The sequence below is a fragment of the Geotrypetes seraphini genome, chromosome 2, assembly GCF_902459505.1.
Source record: "Geotrypetes seraphini chromosome 2, aGeoSer1.1, whole genome shotgun sequence".
Taxonomy (NCBI): domain Eukaryota; kingdom Metazoa; phylum Chordata; class Amphibia; order Gymnophiona; family Dermophiidae; genus Geotrypetes; species Geotrypetes seraphini.
Genome location: NC_047085.1, coordinates 428,496,031 through 428,514,404, shown reverse-complemented (window position 1 = coordinate 428,514,404; position 18,374 = coordinate 428,496,031). Strand labels below are relative to the sequence as shown.

The 18,374-nt window shown below is 50.5% G+C and overlaps 1 protein-coding gene across 5 annotated transcripts in view; it reads right to left on the bottom strand.

Annotated features, from left to right (window-relative positions):
• The window catches only part of DBF4 (DBF4 zinc finger), a 151,034-nt gene that overhangs the window by 70,772 nt on the left and 61,888 nt on the right, over positions 1-18,374 (bottom strand). For all 5 annotated transcript variants that reach the window (XM_033931229.1, XM_033931226.1, XM_033931230.1 and 2 more), the window contains exon 8: positions 4,450-4,480. In XM_033931229.1, coding sequence (XP_033787120.1) covers positions 4,450-4,480 — 31 coding nt within the window. The remainder of the gene's footprint in view (positions 1-4,449; positions 4,481-18,374) is intronic.

The window sequence follows — 18,374 nt, the reverse complement described above, 5'->3', positions numbered from 1 at the left end:
ATCTTTACTCACTGGGCCATGTGCCTGCCCACTTCAGCTTAGGAGTGTAGCTGGGACAAATGAAAAACTCTGCCTCACAGGTTTGTGGGATGAACTTGGTCTTCGGACTTCCAGGCAGACTGAACCTCAACCCCTGGAAAACCCTACATCACAAATTGGGAGAGGACCATGCATTCGGTCCACTATTAATCCCAGTCAAACTGGGAAGGAACCATATAGTCTATGCTCAAGCACCTGATAAATCAGGAATGCGAGCAGCTACGCAGAGAATGGCCCCTGAACTTCAAAAAAATATCAATGCAGACTGAATAGCTAGGTGTCCCTGATGGCTGATCCTGCTAGTAGCAGACTTCTGGAACATGAGTCTGCGCCTTCTTCTAGGAAGAGGTCCCAACAAACAGAAACCCTGGGCACTGAGTCGCCAACCAAACACTAAAATACCCAAAAATAATAAAACTGCAGAGCAGAAACACTTCTGAGTTACTTGCTTACAGAAAAAAAAGACAAGATGGCAGGAGCACCTGCCTGGGAAGAAGGATGAGTTCAAAGGTGATTAACATAAGAAAATAAGCATAAGAACATAAGCAATGCCTCCGCTGGGTCAGACCCAAGGTCCATCGTGCCCAGCAGTCCGCTCACGCAGCAGCCCAACAGGTCCAGAACCTGTGCAGTAATCCTCTATCTATACCTCTCAATCCCCTTTTCCAGCAGGAAATTGTCCAATCCTTTCTTGAACCCTAGTACCATACTCTGCCCTATTACGCCCTCTGGAAGCGCATTCCAGGTGTCCACCACACGTTGGGTAAAGAAGAACTTCTTAGCATTCGGTTTGAATCTGTCCCCGTTCAACTTTTCCGAATGCCCTCTTGTTCTTTTATTATTCGAAAGTTTGAATAATCTGTCCCTCTCTACTCTCTCTATGCCCTTCATGATCTTGTAAGTCTATCATATCCCCTCTAAGTCTCCTCTTCTCCAGGAAAAAGAGACTCAGTTTCTCCAATCTCTCAGCGTATGAAAGATTTTCCATCCCTTTTATCAGACGTGTCGCTCTCCTCTGAACCCTCTCAAGTAACGCCAGATGCATAACCCTACAGTTCAGGACTACTAGACACATTGCACTAGAATTAATGTGGCCAAACCAGAAAAAGCACAAGGAAAAAGATTTAGGGGCTGATTCTATATATGGGCATCTCGACTGTAGGTGGCGGTAGGCATCCTACCACTGTCTGGCAGCCAGCCAATCAGGACACATGTTTTTAGAAAAAAAACTGGGGCCAGGAATGATGCCTACACTGTATGCGTTTGTCGAGGGAGACGTGGAGGGACACAAGTTCGGCCAAGGTTGGACATTGGCTCGCCTAGAAGTGGCCTTGGGCGAGTTAAAGTGTCCCTACGCATCTCCTTAGAGCTGCGACAGATGCCCAATATGTAGGCCTGCAAAATGCTGGCCTACATTTTATCAGAAAAGTAGACTCGGCCGGCTCAACTGTTTGCGGCAAGGGTTTGTTCCCTCCTGATCTGCTGAGCCGACAGGACTCCCCGAAACTGCAGCTTCAAGGAGTCCTGCTGGCTGAGCTGATGGGGGAGGGAGGGAGGGACCATACCCCTGCCGTGATCAGCTGAGCTGGCTGTGGCAGAGGACACCCCCTCAACACCCACTCCTAAAATAGGAGGGAGTGAGTATCCCCCTGCTGAACACTGTCTGACACCCCCCGCCTGCGATTGGCAGGAGCGATGCATACTCCCTCCAGCAGCCAGAAACCCTTTGATCCCCCAACACCCCACCCCTTTAGAAGACAGACAAGAGGGATGCCCAGTCGATCCCAATATCAGAACGCATCCCCCATCCCCACAAAACACCCCACCTCGACCCACTCTCGGTACCTTTAGGTCAGTAAGAGGGATGCCCAGTCCCTCCTGCCAGCAGGCCTGCCTCTTCAAGATGGTGGGCCTTCCCCTTCCTGGTGCGAAGGAACATATGGCCCTGATTGGCCCAAATACTTAAGGCCCCTCCCACAGGCTGCATTGGAAAGGAGGCCTAAGGCCATGACCGGCCCAGATGCCTAAGGCCCTTTCTGTGGGAGAGGTCTTAGGTATATGGGCCAATCAGGACCTTAGGCCCCTCCCTGGTACATCCCATGATGCACCAGGAAGAGGAAGGCCCACCATTTTGAAGAGGCAGTTCCTTCTTGCTGGTGTTCTTCTAAAGGTACAGGGAGAGGCTTGGAGGTATTGGTGTAGGATATTGGGGGAGATCGAGGGGGCCCAATGGCAGAAGGGAGTGGTCATCCCTCCTGCCGATTACAGATATATGTGTGTGTGTGTGTATATGGGGGGGGGGGAATCAAGGGGATCTGGTGGCAAGAAGGTGTGGGCATCCCTCCTGCCAATTTTGGGGGTGGGTGTCAGAGGACTTCTGCCACAGCCAGCTCAGCTGATCGCAGCAAGGGATCCCCTGGCAAAGATAGTTGGCTGAGTTGCCTATCTTTGCAATCAGGCAGGCACTAGAATCGGGGTGACAGACGTAATTCTGCATAGGACACGGTTGGGCAATTCTCAGCTGCTTCTTAGGCAGTCACCAAGACCAGCGTCTTATACAGAATCAGGCCCTTAGAGTAAAAGATGGAATTCATTTTAAGTAATCTGGGGAAAAAAAAATCTACAAACAGATGGGACTTATTTGGCAGACTTCTTGTGCCTTTGAGCTGACCCCAGTATGGCAATTCTTATGCCCTTATATTCTTCTCCCAGTATCTCAATTTGAAACATTGGTCACACCAAGTCACAAACACCTATCATTTCCAAAAAGCAGCAGATTCCATGCTATCTATCCCAAGGATAAGAAAAGTGTTAAGAGAGAAACGGCTAAAGCTAGGGTGAGAAGGAAAGAGAAAAAGATTGGAGATAAGATGGTCACATTGAAAGAGAGCAAGACTGGAAAACAGAAATGAGGATTTCTGTTTGCTGCCTAAAGCCTTTTAGGTGAAGAGGTATGCATCGAAGTAAGTGCAACATAAGCTCTGGAAAGTATTCACAATAATTTCAAAATAAAATCACTGATCTATTTTCTGCTTTCTGACTTAACTCTGCATGTTACAAATGAACTTCAAAATACTTTAAATCAAATAATAAAGAATATACATTTCAAATGCATTTCTCACTTTCTTTTATCTTTTTTTCACTATCTTGTCTATCTTCCCACACTTTATTTTAACCTTCCTTATGGCATTATTTCTTCTTTATCTTCTGTACCTTATCCAACTTTTCTCCTTTTCTCTCACCTCCATCTTTCACATCCTTAATCTTCCCCTCTTCCCTTTATTTTGCTCTCCGTCTCTCAATTCCTTATTGCCTTCACTCTATCATCCCTCCATACTGACCTTTACTGAGTCTCTCACCCTTTCTTTCAATATGACCATCATGGCTCCAGTCTCCTTTTTTCTCTGTAATCTAATCCTTCGATTTGTGTACCGCGTCAACTTCTGATTTAGAAGCTCGGCTTACACAAAAAGGTTGAAGGAGTAGAAGACAAAATTCAAATTAACTAAAACCTAACACGTCTTCCATATGCGAGTACAACTAAATCCACAATAAGAATAGTTATTCAAGAATGTAGAAAGTTGAATTTAATGAGTTTCTGAACGTAGAAAAAGTTGTGTTTTTAATTATTTTCTAAGATTTGAAGGGATGAAAATGTTCTAATCTTGACAAGACGCTTGTTCCAAATGGATGCTGTTTCCTCCATACTCTCTCATCTCTACCACTCGCCCTCTTTCAAATACTTCATCCTTGTTCTCATCAGTCTCCATCTCTCAATCTCACTTGTCCCTACCAGTCTCTATTTCTGTCAGTCATCTCTCATTCCCACCCTTACCTTCAACCTCAGCAATACCCTACTCTCTCTCTCAGCCTTCCACCTATTCTCAAGGGCTTCTGCTGCCCTCTCAATCCCCCCTTATCTCAAACAGTCTCAAACCCCAATGTCAAAGTCATTCCACAGCCTATCACCCCAGCTAACCTTAGCCAGCCCCCACCCAAATAAGCCAGATCCCATCAACACTCCCCTCACCAACCACAAAGCTGGCTTACGCTTGCTTCCCTCCCCACAGACTTAACTCAGCCATGCCATCTTCCACCGACTTCACTCATCCAAAGAACCCCCCCCAAGTCACTGGCTGGTGCATCTCTACAATAGTTATCACCTTGACCAGCACCATGTGGTTCTCAAGGATTACCTTGCAGTATCATGCCTTATAAGTCTGTGACATATGCAGGAGAATGAGTGATGCAGTATCTTAAAAATGGTAAAAGATGAGTCCAAAAATTATTTCTTTGCAGTATGGCCTTTATGTAACCCCAATTTCTTAAAAAAGATGTTAAGACTAGTGTTTTATGAATCTTAAAAAAAAAAAAAAAAAAAAAAAAGCATGCTTAAAACTTTATACTTACATTTTGATTTCTGAGTACTATATCCTTGCCTCTGTTGAAAAAATATTATTCTTATTAAGATAGCTCCTAATTTAGGACAAGCTATAAGATATACATTTAATGGTGTTTTATCTACAGGTCATCTAGTTTAGGAGGGAAAATAGTCACCTGTTTTGGACCTAATTCACAAGAACACATAAATGTTTGGGTCCTTATAATATTGCCACATGAAAGTAGACAAAATTGTATCTACTGTAAAATGAGGCCAGGACAGTTATGTGCACATGTACAATAAAATAAAGAACAAACTATATATAAAAAACAACAAGATCATTCAATAGACTATGTATGTATGTATGTATATATATATATATATATATATATATATATATATATATATATATATATATATATATATATATACACACCGTATATATATATATATATATACACACCGTTTTTACCTACCGCGCATACCCCTCGCGCGTTATACAAAAGTTTTTCTACATAGTTCCCACCCCGCCCAACGCCCGATTCACCCCCCCCAGCAGGACCGCTCGCACCCGCACCCCCACCCCGAACGACCGCTCGCACGCGCTCCCACCCGCACCCACGATCGGAGCAAGAGGGAGCCCAAGCCCTCTTGCCCGGCCGACTCCCTGACAATATCGGGCCAGGAGGGAGCCCAAACCCTCCTGGCCACGGCGACCCCCTACCCCCACCCCGCACTACATTACGGGCAGGAGGGATCCCAGGCCCTCCTGCCCTCGACGCAAACCCCCCTCCCTCCAACGACCGCCCCCCACAAGAACCTCCGACCGCCCCCCCAGCCGACCCGCGACCCCCCTGGCCGACCCCCACGACACCCCCACCCCCCTTCCCCGTACCTTTGGTAGTTGGCCGGACAGACGGGAGCCAAACCCGCCTGTCCGGCAGGCAGCCAACGACGGAATGAGGCCGGATTGGCCCATCCGTCCCAAAGCTCCGCCTACTGGTGGGGCCTAAGGCGCGTGGGCCAATCAGAATAGGCCCTGGAGCCTTAGGTCCCACCTGGGGGCGCGGCCTGAGGCACATGGGCCCAACCCGACCATGTGCCTCAGGCCGCGCCCCCAGGTGGGACCTAAGGCTCCAGGGCCTATTCTGATTGGCCCACGCGCCTTAGGCCCCACCAGTAGGCGGAGCTTTGGGACGGATGGGCCAATCCGGCCTCATTCCGTCGTTGGCTGCCTGCCGGACAGGCGGTTTTGGCTCCCGTCTGTCCCAACTACACAAAGGTACGGGGAAGGGGGGTGGGGGTGTCGTGGGGGTCGGCCAGGGGGGTCGCGGGTCGGCTGGGGGGGCGGTCGGAGGTTCTTGGGGGGGGGGCGGTCGGTGGAGGGAGGGGGGTTTGCGTCGAGGGCAGGAGGGCCTGGGATCCCTCCTGCCCGTAATGTAGTGCGGGGTGGGGGTAGGGGGTCACCGTGGCCAGGAGGGTTTGGGCTCCCTCCTGGCCCGATATTGTCGGGGAGTCGGCCGGGCAAGAGGGCTTGGGCTCCCTCTTGCTCCGATCGTGGATGCGGGTGGGAGCGTGTGCGAGCGGTCGTTCGGGGTGGGGGTGCGAGCGGTCCTGCCGGGGGGGGGGGGGGCAGGGCAGGGCGGGTAAACGGAGAGTCGGGACAGCGCACGGAGAGTCGGGGAGGGCGAAAGGAGAGTCGGGGAGGCCAGAGGAGAGTCGGGGCGGGCGAAAGGACAGTCGGGCAGCATGCGCGTTATACCCGTGAGCGCGGTATACAAAAGTTTTTATACATAAAATCGTGGTTTCTGCGCGCTATACCCGTGTGCGCGTTATACACGGGTGTGCGTTATCTGCGTGAAAATACGGTATATATTCAAAAGACGGGCTTAAACACTAATACTTATACATATATATTTTAAAATGCTAAGCGAACATGCGCACTCTTGCCTCGTGTTCCCTGAGATCTGATCTGTCGGGATGTGGCCACAAGAGTGCGCATGCGCGCTTACCAGCCGCCGCGGCTCTTTTCTCAAACCGCACCAGGCGGGGATCGAGAGAGGAGCCGTGGTGTCAGCTTTGACCTAAAAAATGAACTTTTTCATCCGGAGACGGCAAATAGGACATAGGGAAAGCTAAGTGAAGTCTAACGGAACTTGCAGATCTGTAGGATTCACTCCTTTTTTTAATCTGCCCCATAGACCCTACTATATCACAGAAATTCTAACTCAAAACTGCCGCTGCGGTTCCTCTCTCGAACCGCACCAGGCGGGGATCGCGAGAGGAGATGTGGCGTTGGCTTTGCACTAAAAAATGAACTTTTTCATCCTGAGCCGCATGTGGCATATGCCATTACCCGGCCGCCCTGGATAGCCATCTCGCTGCCGGCTTTTTCTTTTCCGCCTCGACTCCTCTGTTTTACTATATATGTGTTAGTGCAAAGTGATTTAAAGGAGCCATATTCTGGGCTGTTCTTCTAAATACAGGATTTCCATATTTTAGAATATGGGAAGTCAATCCAAATGAGGTCCCTAGATCCAACTTTAACGCTAAGGGAAAAAAAAAAATCACGAAGCTCCTGGGCAAGGTAAGCCCCACTAAAGCAGAGCAGGGCAAGATGGAGATGCATTCAGAGCAGCCACAGAATCTGGGGAAGACTGAGGTAGCAGAGGATCTGGGGTAGAGCAGGGGAAGTTGGAGCCCCACATGCCAAACAGCAGAGAATCCTGGGCATTATATAAGTAAAACCTGGATCCTCTGTTGACCTGAGCGAATCCGGTGGATCCAGAGAATCTGGCTTTTACCCAGTTCCTCTCAATCTCTACTTTTAAGGATAAGCTGATTTACATTTATAAATCTGAGTTATATATGTTAAACTGGCACCTTAGACCAGTGTTTTTCAACCGCTGTGTGCCGCGAGATGTTGCCTGGTGTGCCGTACGGTCAGGGCCGCCATCAGGGCAGTACCACCAGTCTAGGGAGAGGGGCGGTCCGCCCCACGTGGACAGGAGAGAGCTGGACGGGGGACCCGCGGAGTTCAATACATCTCGAGCCGCGAGGCTCGTCTTCTGTTCCTGCCTGCCCTGCAGCTAACATATAGCCGATCGCAAGCGTTCCCCGATGTCAGCGCTGACGTCGGAGGGAGGGCTTAAGCAAAGCCTGCCCTCCGACGTCAGCGCTGACGTCGGAGAATACTTCCGTTCGGCTATTTGTGCGTGGCAGGGCAGGCAGGAAGCAGAAGACAAGCCTCGCGGCTTGAGCTTCATTTTGCTGAGAAAGTTGCAAAGATGGGCTGGGAGGCAAACACGGAACACAAAAGGGGGGAGGGAGTGCATTTTGGACACAAGGCATGAACTTGGGAGAGAGGAAGGGAGGGAAAGAGATGCTGAGGTGGGGGAGGGAATGGGTTTTTGGACACAGAAGGCATGGACTTGGGAGAGAGGAAGGGAGGGAAAGAGATGCTGAGGTGGGGGGAGGGAATGCGTTTTTGGACACAGAAGAAATGGACTTGGGAGAGAGGAAGGGAGGGAAAGAGATGCTGAGGTGGGGGAGGGAATGAGTGTTTGGACACAGAAGGCATGGACTTTGGAGAGAGGAAGGGAGGGAAAGAGATGGTTGTATACACGGGGAATAGAAGAAAGGAGAATTTTTGGTCATAGGGAGGGAGTGAGGTACAGATAGTGGCATACCAGGGTGGGGGGGGGGGGCGGTCTGCCCCACTCCGGGTTTACGTCCCAAGGGGGTGCACAGCTGGCCACCCTCCAGTGTTGTCCCTAGGCCAGCAAACTGCGGCTCTTTAGCCACTTGAGTGCCACCGCCGCCAACGGTGTTGTTGGCGGTGGCAGCATTATAAAATACTTTCTTTGTGTTTATTTGATTCCTATTCAAGAGAATTACTTTATATATAGTCAATATAGGCACAGAGTTAAATTTTTTAACATTTTCTAATGGTGGTGTGCCTCGTGATTTTTTTCATGAAACAAGTGTGCCTTTGCCCAAAAAAGGTTGAAAAACACTGCCTTAGACTTCTTATTCACTCCTAAATCACTTCTAAAATAAGAATGTAAAGCTATGCATTTATCAACTGTGCACTGCTGGAATTTTGGAGGGGGGAGGTAAAACAAACGGAGAAGGGCTGCTGCTAGATAAGGGGAGCTGTGAAGGGGTGCTGGTGGACACAGGGGAGGTAAAAGGAAGGGAGAATGGACAGGGGGAGCAGCCAAGGGGTGGTGCTGGACAGCCGAGGAAAAAGAAAGAAAGACAGAAAAGGAATGTTACTTACCGTAACAGTTGTTATCCAGGGACAGCAGGCAGCTATTCTCACTAATGGGTGACGTGATCCAACGGAGCCCCGATGCAGATGCTTCTTTGAAGAAAACTCGAAGTTTCGAGTCGCCCGCACTGCGCATGCGCGAGTGCCTTCCCGCCCGATGCACCGGGCGTGTCTCCTCAGTTCAACTAGCTAGCAGAGAAGCCAACCCAGGGGAGGTGGGTGGGACGTGAGAATAGCTGTCTGCTGTCCCTGGATAACAACCGTTACGGTAAGTAACATTGCTTTATCCCAGGACAAGCAGGCAGGTATTCTCACTAATGGGTGACCTCCAAGCTAACCAGAATGGGATGGTGGGAGAGTTGGCAACTTAGGAGAACAAATTTTGTAGTACTGTTTGGCCAAACTGTTCATCCCGTCTGGAGAAGGTACCCAGACAATAGTGTGAGGTGAAGGTATGAACCGAGGACCAAGTGGCAGCTTTACAAATCTCCTCAATCAATGTTGATCTGAGGAAGGCTACAGAAGCTGCTATCGCTCTGACCTTGTGGGCTGTGATTTTTCTGTCAAGGGGCAATTCAACCTGGGCATAGCAGAATGAGATGCAAGCCGCCATCCAGTTGGAGATAGTGCGCATGGAAACGGGGCGTCCCAACTTGTTCGGATCGAAGGAGATGAAAAGTTGAGGAGCAGATCTGTGAGGTTTGGTGCGTTCTAGTTAGAAAGCTAAAGCACACTTACAGTCCAGAGTATGAAGGGCAGATTCTCCAGAGTGAGAGTGTGGCTTCAGAAAGAAAACTGGCAAGACGATGGATTGGTTGAGATGAAATTCTGAGACCACTTTCGGGAGAAATTTCGGATGGGTGCGGAGAACCACCTTGTCATGATGGAATACTGTAAAAGGCGGGTCCGCAACTAAGGCTTGTAGCTCACTGACTCTTTGGGCAGAAGTGAGACCAATGAGAAACACCACTTTCCAAGTGAGATACTTCAGGTGAGCCTTGTGAAGAGGTTCAAATGGAGGTTTCATAAGCTGAGAAAGAACCACATTGAGGTCCCAAACCACATGAGGTGGTTTGAGGGGAGGATTGACATGGAAGAGTCCTTTCATGAATCTGGAAACCACCGGATGAGCAGAGAGAGGTTTCACTTGAAGAGGCTGATGGAAAGCAGCAATTGCACTAAGATGGACTCGTATCGATGTAGCCTTGAGGCCAGAATGAGAAAGGTGCAAAAGATAATCCAAGACTAAACATAGAAACATAGAAATTGACGGCAGATAAGGGCCACGGCCCATCCAGTCTGCCCACCCTAATGACCCTCCCCTGTTTTTACTTTGCGAATAGATCCCACGTGTCGATCCCATTTGGCCTTAAAATCGGGCACGCTGCTGGCCTCAATCACCTGAAGTGGAAGACCATTCCACCGATCAACCACCCTTTCGGTGAAAAATAATTTCCTGGTGTCAACACGCAGTTTCCCGCCTCTGATTTTCCACGGATGTCCTCTTGTTGCCGTGGGACCCTTGAAAAAGAAGATATCCTCCTCTGCATCGATGCGGCCCATGAGATACTTGAACGTCTCGATCATGTCTCCCCTCTCTCTGCGCTCCTCGAGCGAGTATAGCTGCAATTTATCTAACCGTTCTTCGTACGGGAGATCTTTCAGTCCCGAGAACATCCTGGTGGCCATTCTCTGGACCGACTCCAGCCTCAGCACATCCTTACGGTAATGCGGCCTCCAGAATTGCACACAGTATTCCAGGTGGGGTCTCACCATGGATCTATACAGAGGCATAATGACTTCAGGCTTACGGCTGACGAAACCCCTGCGTATGCAACCTATGATTTGTCTTGCCTTGGAAGAAGCTTGCTCCACTTGATTGGCAGCCTTCATGTCCTCACTGACGATCACCCCTAAGTCCCGTTCTGCTACCGTTCTTGTTAGGATCTCGCCATTAAGGGTATAAGTCCTGCATGGATTTTGGGTACCCAGGTGCATAACTTTGCATTTTTTGGCATTGAAGCTGAGCTGCCATGTCTTAGACCAGTTCTCTAGTAAGAGTAGATCGTGCATCATATTGTCGGGCATTGAATTTTTATCTATTGTGCTTTTGCCCACTACATTGCTTAGTTTGGCGTCATCGGCAAATAATGTTATCTTACCTCGGAGCCCTTCTGCCAAGTCCCTTATAAAAATATTGAATAGTATCGGGCCCAAGACAGAGCCCTGGGGTACCCCGCTGATCACCTCCGTCATTGCAGAGGGGGTGCCGTTCACCATCACCCTTTGAACCCTACCTCTAAGCCAGTTCCCAACCCACTTCGTCAATGTGTCGCCCAATCCTATGGAACTCATTTTGCTTACCAACCTGCGATGAGGTACGCTATCGAATGCCTTGCTAAAGTCCAGGTATACGATGTCCAGGGACTCTCCAACATCTAACTTCCCCGTCACCCAGTCAAAGAAGCTGATCAGGTTGGATTGGCAGGATCTCCCCTTAGTAAATCCATGTTGACAGGGATCCCGTAGGTTCTCTTCATTCAGGATCGTATCTAATTGGTGTTTGATAAGAGTTTCCATTAGTTTGCTCACTATTGATGTGAGACTCACTGGTTTAGTTTGCCGCTTCTGTCTTGGAGCCTTTCTTGTGGAGTGGAATGACGTTAGCCTTCTTCCAGTCCAATGGGACGCTACCTGAACTAAGGGAGAGGTTGAAGAGCGCTGACAGCGGCTCCGCCAAGACAAGGAGGAGTGTTGTGGCTCATGATGATGAGAAAAACACCAAGCAGAAAATCTCGTCCACTTTTGGTGGTAGCTTTGTCTAGTAGCGGGCTTCCTTGAAGCTTCCAGGACATCTCTCACAGGTTGAGAAAACTGGAGAGGGGTTACATTGAGAGAAACCAAGCTGTCAGGTGTAGAGACTGCAGGTTGGGGTGAAGCAGAGATCCTTGATGCTGTGTAAGCAGAGATGAAAAGACTGGTAGAAGGTATGGCTTCTTGCTGCTGAGTTGAAGTAGAAGGGAGTACCAAGGTTGTCTGGGCCACCGTGGGGCAATCAGGATCATGGTGGCATGGTCTGACTTCAGCTTGACTAGAGTCTTTTGAATGAGAGGAAATAGAGGAACGCATATAGAAAGCGATTCGTCCAGTCCAGGAGGAATGCATCTGCCTCGAGGCGCTGAGGGGTGTAGATCCTGGAGCAGAAGTGGGGCAGTTTGAAGTTGTGGGGGGCTACAAAGAGGTCTATCTGAGGTGTCCACCATAGAGAGAAGATATTGTGCAGGGCGTGGAGTTGAGGGTCCACTCGTGAGGTTGCAGAAGACGGCTCAGGCTGTCTGCTAAGGCATTGTCCTCCCCCTGGATGTAGACCGCTCTGAGGAAAGTGTTGTTGCGTGTCGCCCAATCCCACACCTTCAGAGCTTCCTGGCAGAGGGAGGCCGTTCCCTCGGAGCAGTGTGTGAGTGCTTGGACTTCGAGGCCTTGGGCACTTTCAACACTACTGGGAGAATGGGCTGCTGGGCTACCTGACCTGAGGAGGTTGAGGAAGGCATCGCAGCAGGCGCTGGAGTCTGAGCCGGGACAAACGAGGCGGGCTTGATGAGACTTGGCGCCGCAGAGGAGGAAGACTGTGGGGCTGCGGATGATGTCGAAGGTGCGGGTCCCTTTGAGGTCGACGGCTCTGTCAAGGACTCCATGAAGAGCGATTCCCACAGGACGCAACGGCGCTTGAAAGCACATGCAGTGAGTGTGGAGCAAGGCCGGCACAATTTCAGGATGTGTTCAGGCCCGAGACACCGAACACAGTGTCAATGAGGATCCGTTAGCAAAATCGCGCGCTGGCACTAGTCACACTTTTTAAAAACGGTGATAAGCCGGGACATAGGTCGAAAAAGCTCCGCCGCAGGATCGAAGCCATGGGGCTGCGGTCACGTGGCCTGCCGGTCGAACGGTACGAAGAAATTTAAAAAAACAAAACAAAACAATAAAACACGATGAAAATCAGCGATTACGATCAATTAAAATCAAAACTGCGGACTTAGAAGGCACAAGTGAAGGAACTTTGCGCAGAGAGTCGAAAACGGACTTCTCGGCTCCGCAGAAAAGTAAGAACTGAGGAGACACGCCCGGTGCATCGGGCGGGAAGGCACTCGTGCATGCGCGGTGCGGGCGACTCGAAACTTCGAGTTTTCTTCAAAGAAGCGTCCGCATCAGGGCTCCATTGGATCACGTCACCCATTAGTGAGAATACCTGCCTGCTTGTCCTGGGATAATACAGAAATACAGAAACAGCCTAAGGAGAGAGAGAGAGAAAGAAATAGACATACACACACATATATTCTAGCACCCTTTAATGTAATGGGCTATAACACACACATATATATACAGTGGTACCTTGGATTACGAGCATAATCCATTCCAGGAGCATGCTCGTAATCCAAAATGCTCGTTTATCAAAGCGAGTTTCCCCATAGGAAATAATGGAAACTCGCTTTGATAGGTTCCCACCCCACCCTCTCTCCCCCCCCCCCCCCCGAGGTCAGCAGCGCTGCTCCCCCCCCCACGAGAACCGGCATTGCTCCCCCCGAAGGCCCCCCCCCATGAACTGGCCCACCCCCCCCCGTGATCTGCACCCCCCCCGGCCGCCATTGGGCACCCCCCGCCGCCATCGGGCCCCCCCCCCCCCCGCCGCGACCTGAGGTCCCCTCAACCCACCCGAACCCTCTTCTTACTTTGCTGTAGCCTCCACAGCGGCACCGGCATGTCCTGTGCATGGTGCCAGTGCCTGAAGATCTGCTTCCTGTGCTGGGCCTTGAGAGTTCACGTTCGACGTGAACTCTCAGGCCTTGAGCATGCGCACATGCATACATATACACATACATACATTAATGGGTGCTAGTAAAGCCTCCTTCCCTCACGTCCCCTATTTTCAGCCCCAGCTCCAAACCCATTTTTACCCTCCCAGCCCTTCTCCCATCTGTTCCCTTTCAGCCCGAGCCCCCTTTTCACACCAGCAGCATTTCCCGTCCCTCTTCATTGCTCCCCCGGCACAGTAGCACCTCTTCCCTGCTCCCCCGGTCCAGCAGCACCTCTTCCCTGCTCCCCCTGATCAGCAGCATCTCTTCCCTGCTCCCCTGGTCCAGTAGCACCTTTTTCCTGCTCCCCCCCGTCCAGTAGCACCTCTTCCCTGCTCCCCCTGTCCAGCAGCATCTCTTCCCTGCTCCCCTGTCCCTCTTCCCTGCTCCCCCGGCCCAGCAGCACCTCTTCCCTGCTCCCCCTGTCCCTCTTCCCTGCTCCCCTGGTTTAGTAGCACTTTTTTCCTGCTCTCCCCATTCAGTAGCACCTCTTCCCTGCTCCCCTTGTCCCTCTTCCTTGCTCCCCCAGCCCAGTAGCAGCTCTTCCTTGCTCCCCCTGTCCCTCTTCCCTGCTCCCCTGGTTCAGCTGCACCTCTTCCCTGCTCCCCCTGCTCCCCCGATCCAGTAGCACCTCTTCCCTGCTCCCCTGGCCCAGTAGCACCTCTTTCTTGCTCCCCCCTGTCCCTCTTCCTTGCTCCCCCAGCCCAGTAGCAGCTCTTCCTTGCTCCCCCTGTCCCTCTTCCCTGGTTCAGTTGCACCTCTTCCCTGCTCCCCCTGCTCCCCCGGTCCAGTTGCACCTCTTCCTTGCTCCCCCTGTCCCTCTTCCCTGCTCCCCCGGTCCAGCAGCACTTCTTCCCTGCTCCCCCGGCCCAGTAGCACCTCTTCCCTGCTCCCCCTGTCCCTCTTTCCTGCTCCCCCGGTCCAGTAGCACCTTTTTCCTGCTCCCACCCATTCAGTAGCACCTCTTCCCTGCTCCCACTGTCCCTCTACCCTGCTACCCCGGTCCAGCAGCACCTCTTCCCTGCTCCCTCTGTCCCTCTTCATTGCTCCCCCAGCCCAGTAGCATCTCTTCCCTGCTCCACCTGTCCCTCTTCCTTGCTCCCCAGGTCCAGTAGCACCTCTTCCCTGCTCCCCAAGTCCAGCAGTACCTTTTCCCTGCTCCCCCGGTCCAGCACCTCCTCTTCCCTGCTCCCCCTGTCCCTCTTCCTTGCTCCCCGATCCAGTAGCACCTCTTCCCTGCTCCCCTGGCTCAGTAGCAGCTCTTCCTTGCTCCCCCAGCCCAGTAGCAGCTCTTCCTTGCTCCCCCTGTCCCTCTTCCCTGCTCCCCCAGTCCAGTTTCACCTCTTCCCTGCTCCCCTTGTCCCTCTTCCATGCTCCCCCGGCCCAGTAGCACCTCTTCCTTGCTCCCCCTGTCCCTTTTTCCTGCTCCCCCGGTCCAGTAGCACCTTTTTTCTGCTCCCCCCGTCCAGTAGCACCTCTTCCCTGCTCTCCCTGTCCCTCTTCATTGCTCCCCCAGCCTAGTAGCACCTCTTCCCTGCTCCCTCAGCCCAGTAGCACCTCTTCCCTGCTCCTCCCTGTCCCTCTTCCCTGCTCCCCCGGTCCAGTTGCACCTCTTCCCTGCTCCCCCTGTTCCTCTTCCCTGCTCCAGCAGCACCCCTTACCTGTTTTCCGTCCAGTATGCAGCATTGTGAGCATCGCGGCCGGCTTTTGTGAACCTTGTAGGCTGCTCTGCCCCTCGGAAGTACGTTCCCTCTGAAGCGATCGCGTATGTCAGAGGAAATGTTCTACTGAGGTGCTGTGCGGCCTGCGAAGTTTGCTACAGCTGGCCGCGATCCTCATGGGAGCAGCGCCCGACCCTCAGCGGCTTGAAGCCCTCCTCCTAGCAGCCGCCGCCAGCGCTGCTCCGCGAAGCCTTCCTCCTGGCAGCCGCTGGTCCGCACCGCCTTTCATGTGCCTTAGCGCGCATGCGCACTCTGCCGACCACAGAACTATAGATCAGGGAACACGGCGGTAAGAGTGCGCATGCGCACCATGTTTTCCCCAAAATAAGCTCTACCCCGAAAAACAGGACTATATATATAAGCTCTAGCATTATTTTCAGGGTAGGTCTTAATAGAAGCCCTACCTGAAAAATAAGCCCTAGTTGATGAGCTGGATTCGCAGGCAGCAGCATTTTTCCCTGCGCACCCTCCCATCTCTCCCTCCCTACGCCGACTGTGAGACTGACATACCATTACCTTCTTTCAAACAGCAGCATATATGGCAGCAATCTAAATGTGCTGCTTCATACCTTCTCCCACTGGGGCATTTCTCTGCCACATCACTGATGATGTCATTAGCAACGTGGCACAGCAATGCCCCGGCGGTAGAAGGCCCAAAGCAGCACATTTAGATTGCTGCCACGACGCTGCTGTTTGGAAAAAGGTAATGGTATATTGGTCTTGCGGTCAGTGTGGGGAGGGAGAGATGGAAGGGTCAGCGGGGATAGAAAGATGCTGTGGGTTTGTCGGTCTCGTGGTCGGCATTGGGAAGGAGAGACGGAAGGAGAGGGAGAGCTGGAAGGGTCGGCTGAGATAGAAAGATGCTACAGGTTTGTGATTGGGCATTGTTTCCCCGAAAATAAGACCTAGTGGGGTTTTTGGGCCCAAAATTAATATGACAAGCGTCTTATTTTCGAGGAAACAAGGAACACAAAGCAACTCAAAAGTTCAAATAGAATAGCACAAATTACTAAATATAAAGAAAAAAAAGCCAAACAAAACTCAGACTTTGCTCCTTCTCAAAATATAGCACAGTGTCAGTTAAGGAGCTACTGCAATCACTAGTCAAAGGAAAACTCCCCCTTAAATCTGTGCATAAATTCTAAAATAGCTGAAACAGTGAGCTGCTGGTAAAATCTCACTGAATAAATACGTGGAGGGCCATTTTCAATAGTGCATCAACATTAAATCTGATTTGGATGTCCTGAGAAATGTGTTCAAAATTCAGATGCCAAAAATGTCCATTTTCAAAACCACTAGACGTCCTTTTTTTTATGGCCTACTCATATTAAGGTTGGACGTACTGACAGCCCAAGACATCCAAAAGATGCCTAAAGCTTTTGGCCATTTTCAAACACAAAAGTGTCCAAGTTCTAAACGTCCAAACCTAAGCCATTTGGACATAGGCGGGAGCCACCAAATATACTACAACGGCCACAAAGACATGCCAGAAAAGCACCTTAGAGGGCGCTGCTGTGAACGTCACATGAAAGGTGCCAGGTATACATCTCACCTTGGGAAGATTAGGTTCTTAACACAATAATCTTTCTAGTAGAAAGGCATAAGAGTCTTGAACGAGTGGGTTATTCACCTCTAATCATGACTTGTGTAGAAGGTATTATGTAAATTTTTTTTTGACTCTGCCTCCTGTATCTCTGGGCTGTGCTGCAGCTCTTCAATTTGTACCAAAGCACTATGAGAGAAGAAAAAAAAAAGAGGGGCCCGAGGAACTCCCTGACAGTCAAATCTGCTCTGTTCTTAATGAATACAATAATAAAACAATGTCAAGGAACATATGGTGGAAGCAAATTATCCTCCTATCTGAGTGCAACAAGCACTAATACTTATGTAGTTTTCAAAATCTGATTTATTTTTTTAGCAATAGTGCGTCTCTAGTCACTCTTCAGACCTGATTAACAGGTGAACGATCAGTATCTGGAAATACATACCTGTTTAAGATCGTAAGCAGGCTAATTGAAATCTCATATGAAGGGCCTACAAAAACTTATATGCCTTTCTACAAGAAAGATTATTATCAGGTAAGAACCTAATCATCTCTTCTAGTGCAAAAGGCATGAATCTTGAACCAGTGAGACGTACCACAGCAGTCCCGAGTCTAGGCCAGGACAGATGAACCTACTTGTTAGTACAGAGGACCCAAAAGCAACATCCAGCTGTGCTGCAACTGCCACCCTGCAAAATTTTGTGAAAGTATGGAGGATGGACCATGTAGCTACCCTATAAATCTCCTTGGATGGACTGCACTCAAAGAAGCTACACACCTTAGAAACATAGAAATAGACGGCAGATAAGGGCCACGGCCCATCTAATCTGCCCACCCCAATGATCCTCCCCTACCTTTCTCTGTGAATAGATCCCACGTGTCTATCCCATTTGGCCTTAAAATCAGGCACGCTGCTAGCCTCAATAACCTGAAGTGGAAGACTATTCCAGCGATCAACCACCCTTTCAGTGAAAAAAGAATTTCCTGGTGTCCCCGTGCAGTTTCCGCCCCTTATTTTCCACGGATGTCCCCTTGTTGCTGTGGGACCCTTGAAAAAGAAGATATCTTCTTCCAACTCGATGCGGCCCGTGAGATACTTGAATGTCTCGATCATGTCACCCCTCTCTCTGCGTTCCTCGAGTGAGTACAGCAGCAACTTATCTAGCCGTTCCTCGTACGGGCGATCCTTGAGTCCCGAGACCATCCGGGTGGCCATTCTCTGGACCGACTCCAATCTCAGCACATCCTTACGGTAATGCGGCCTCCAGAATTGCACACAGTATTCCAGGTGGGGCCTCACCATGGATCTATACAATGGCATAATGACTTCAGGCTTACGGCTGACGAAACTCCTGTGTATGCAACCTATGATTTGCCTTGCCTTGGATGAAGCTTGCTCCACTTGATTGGCAGTCTTCATGTTCTCACTGACGATCACCCCTAAGTCTCGTTCTGCTTCAGTTCTTGTTAGGATCTCGCCATTAAGAGTGTAAGTCTTGCATGGATTTTGGCTGCCCAGGTGCATGACTTTGCATTTTTTGGCATTGAAGCTGAGTTGCCAGGA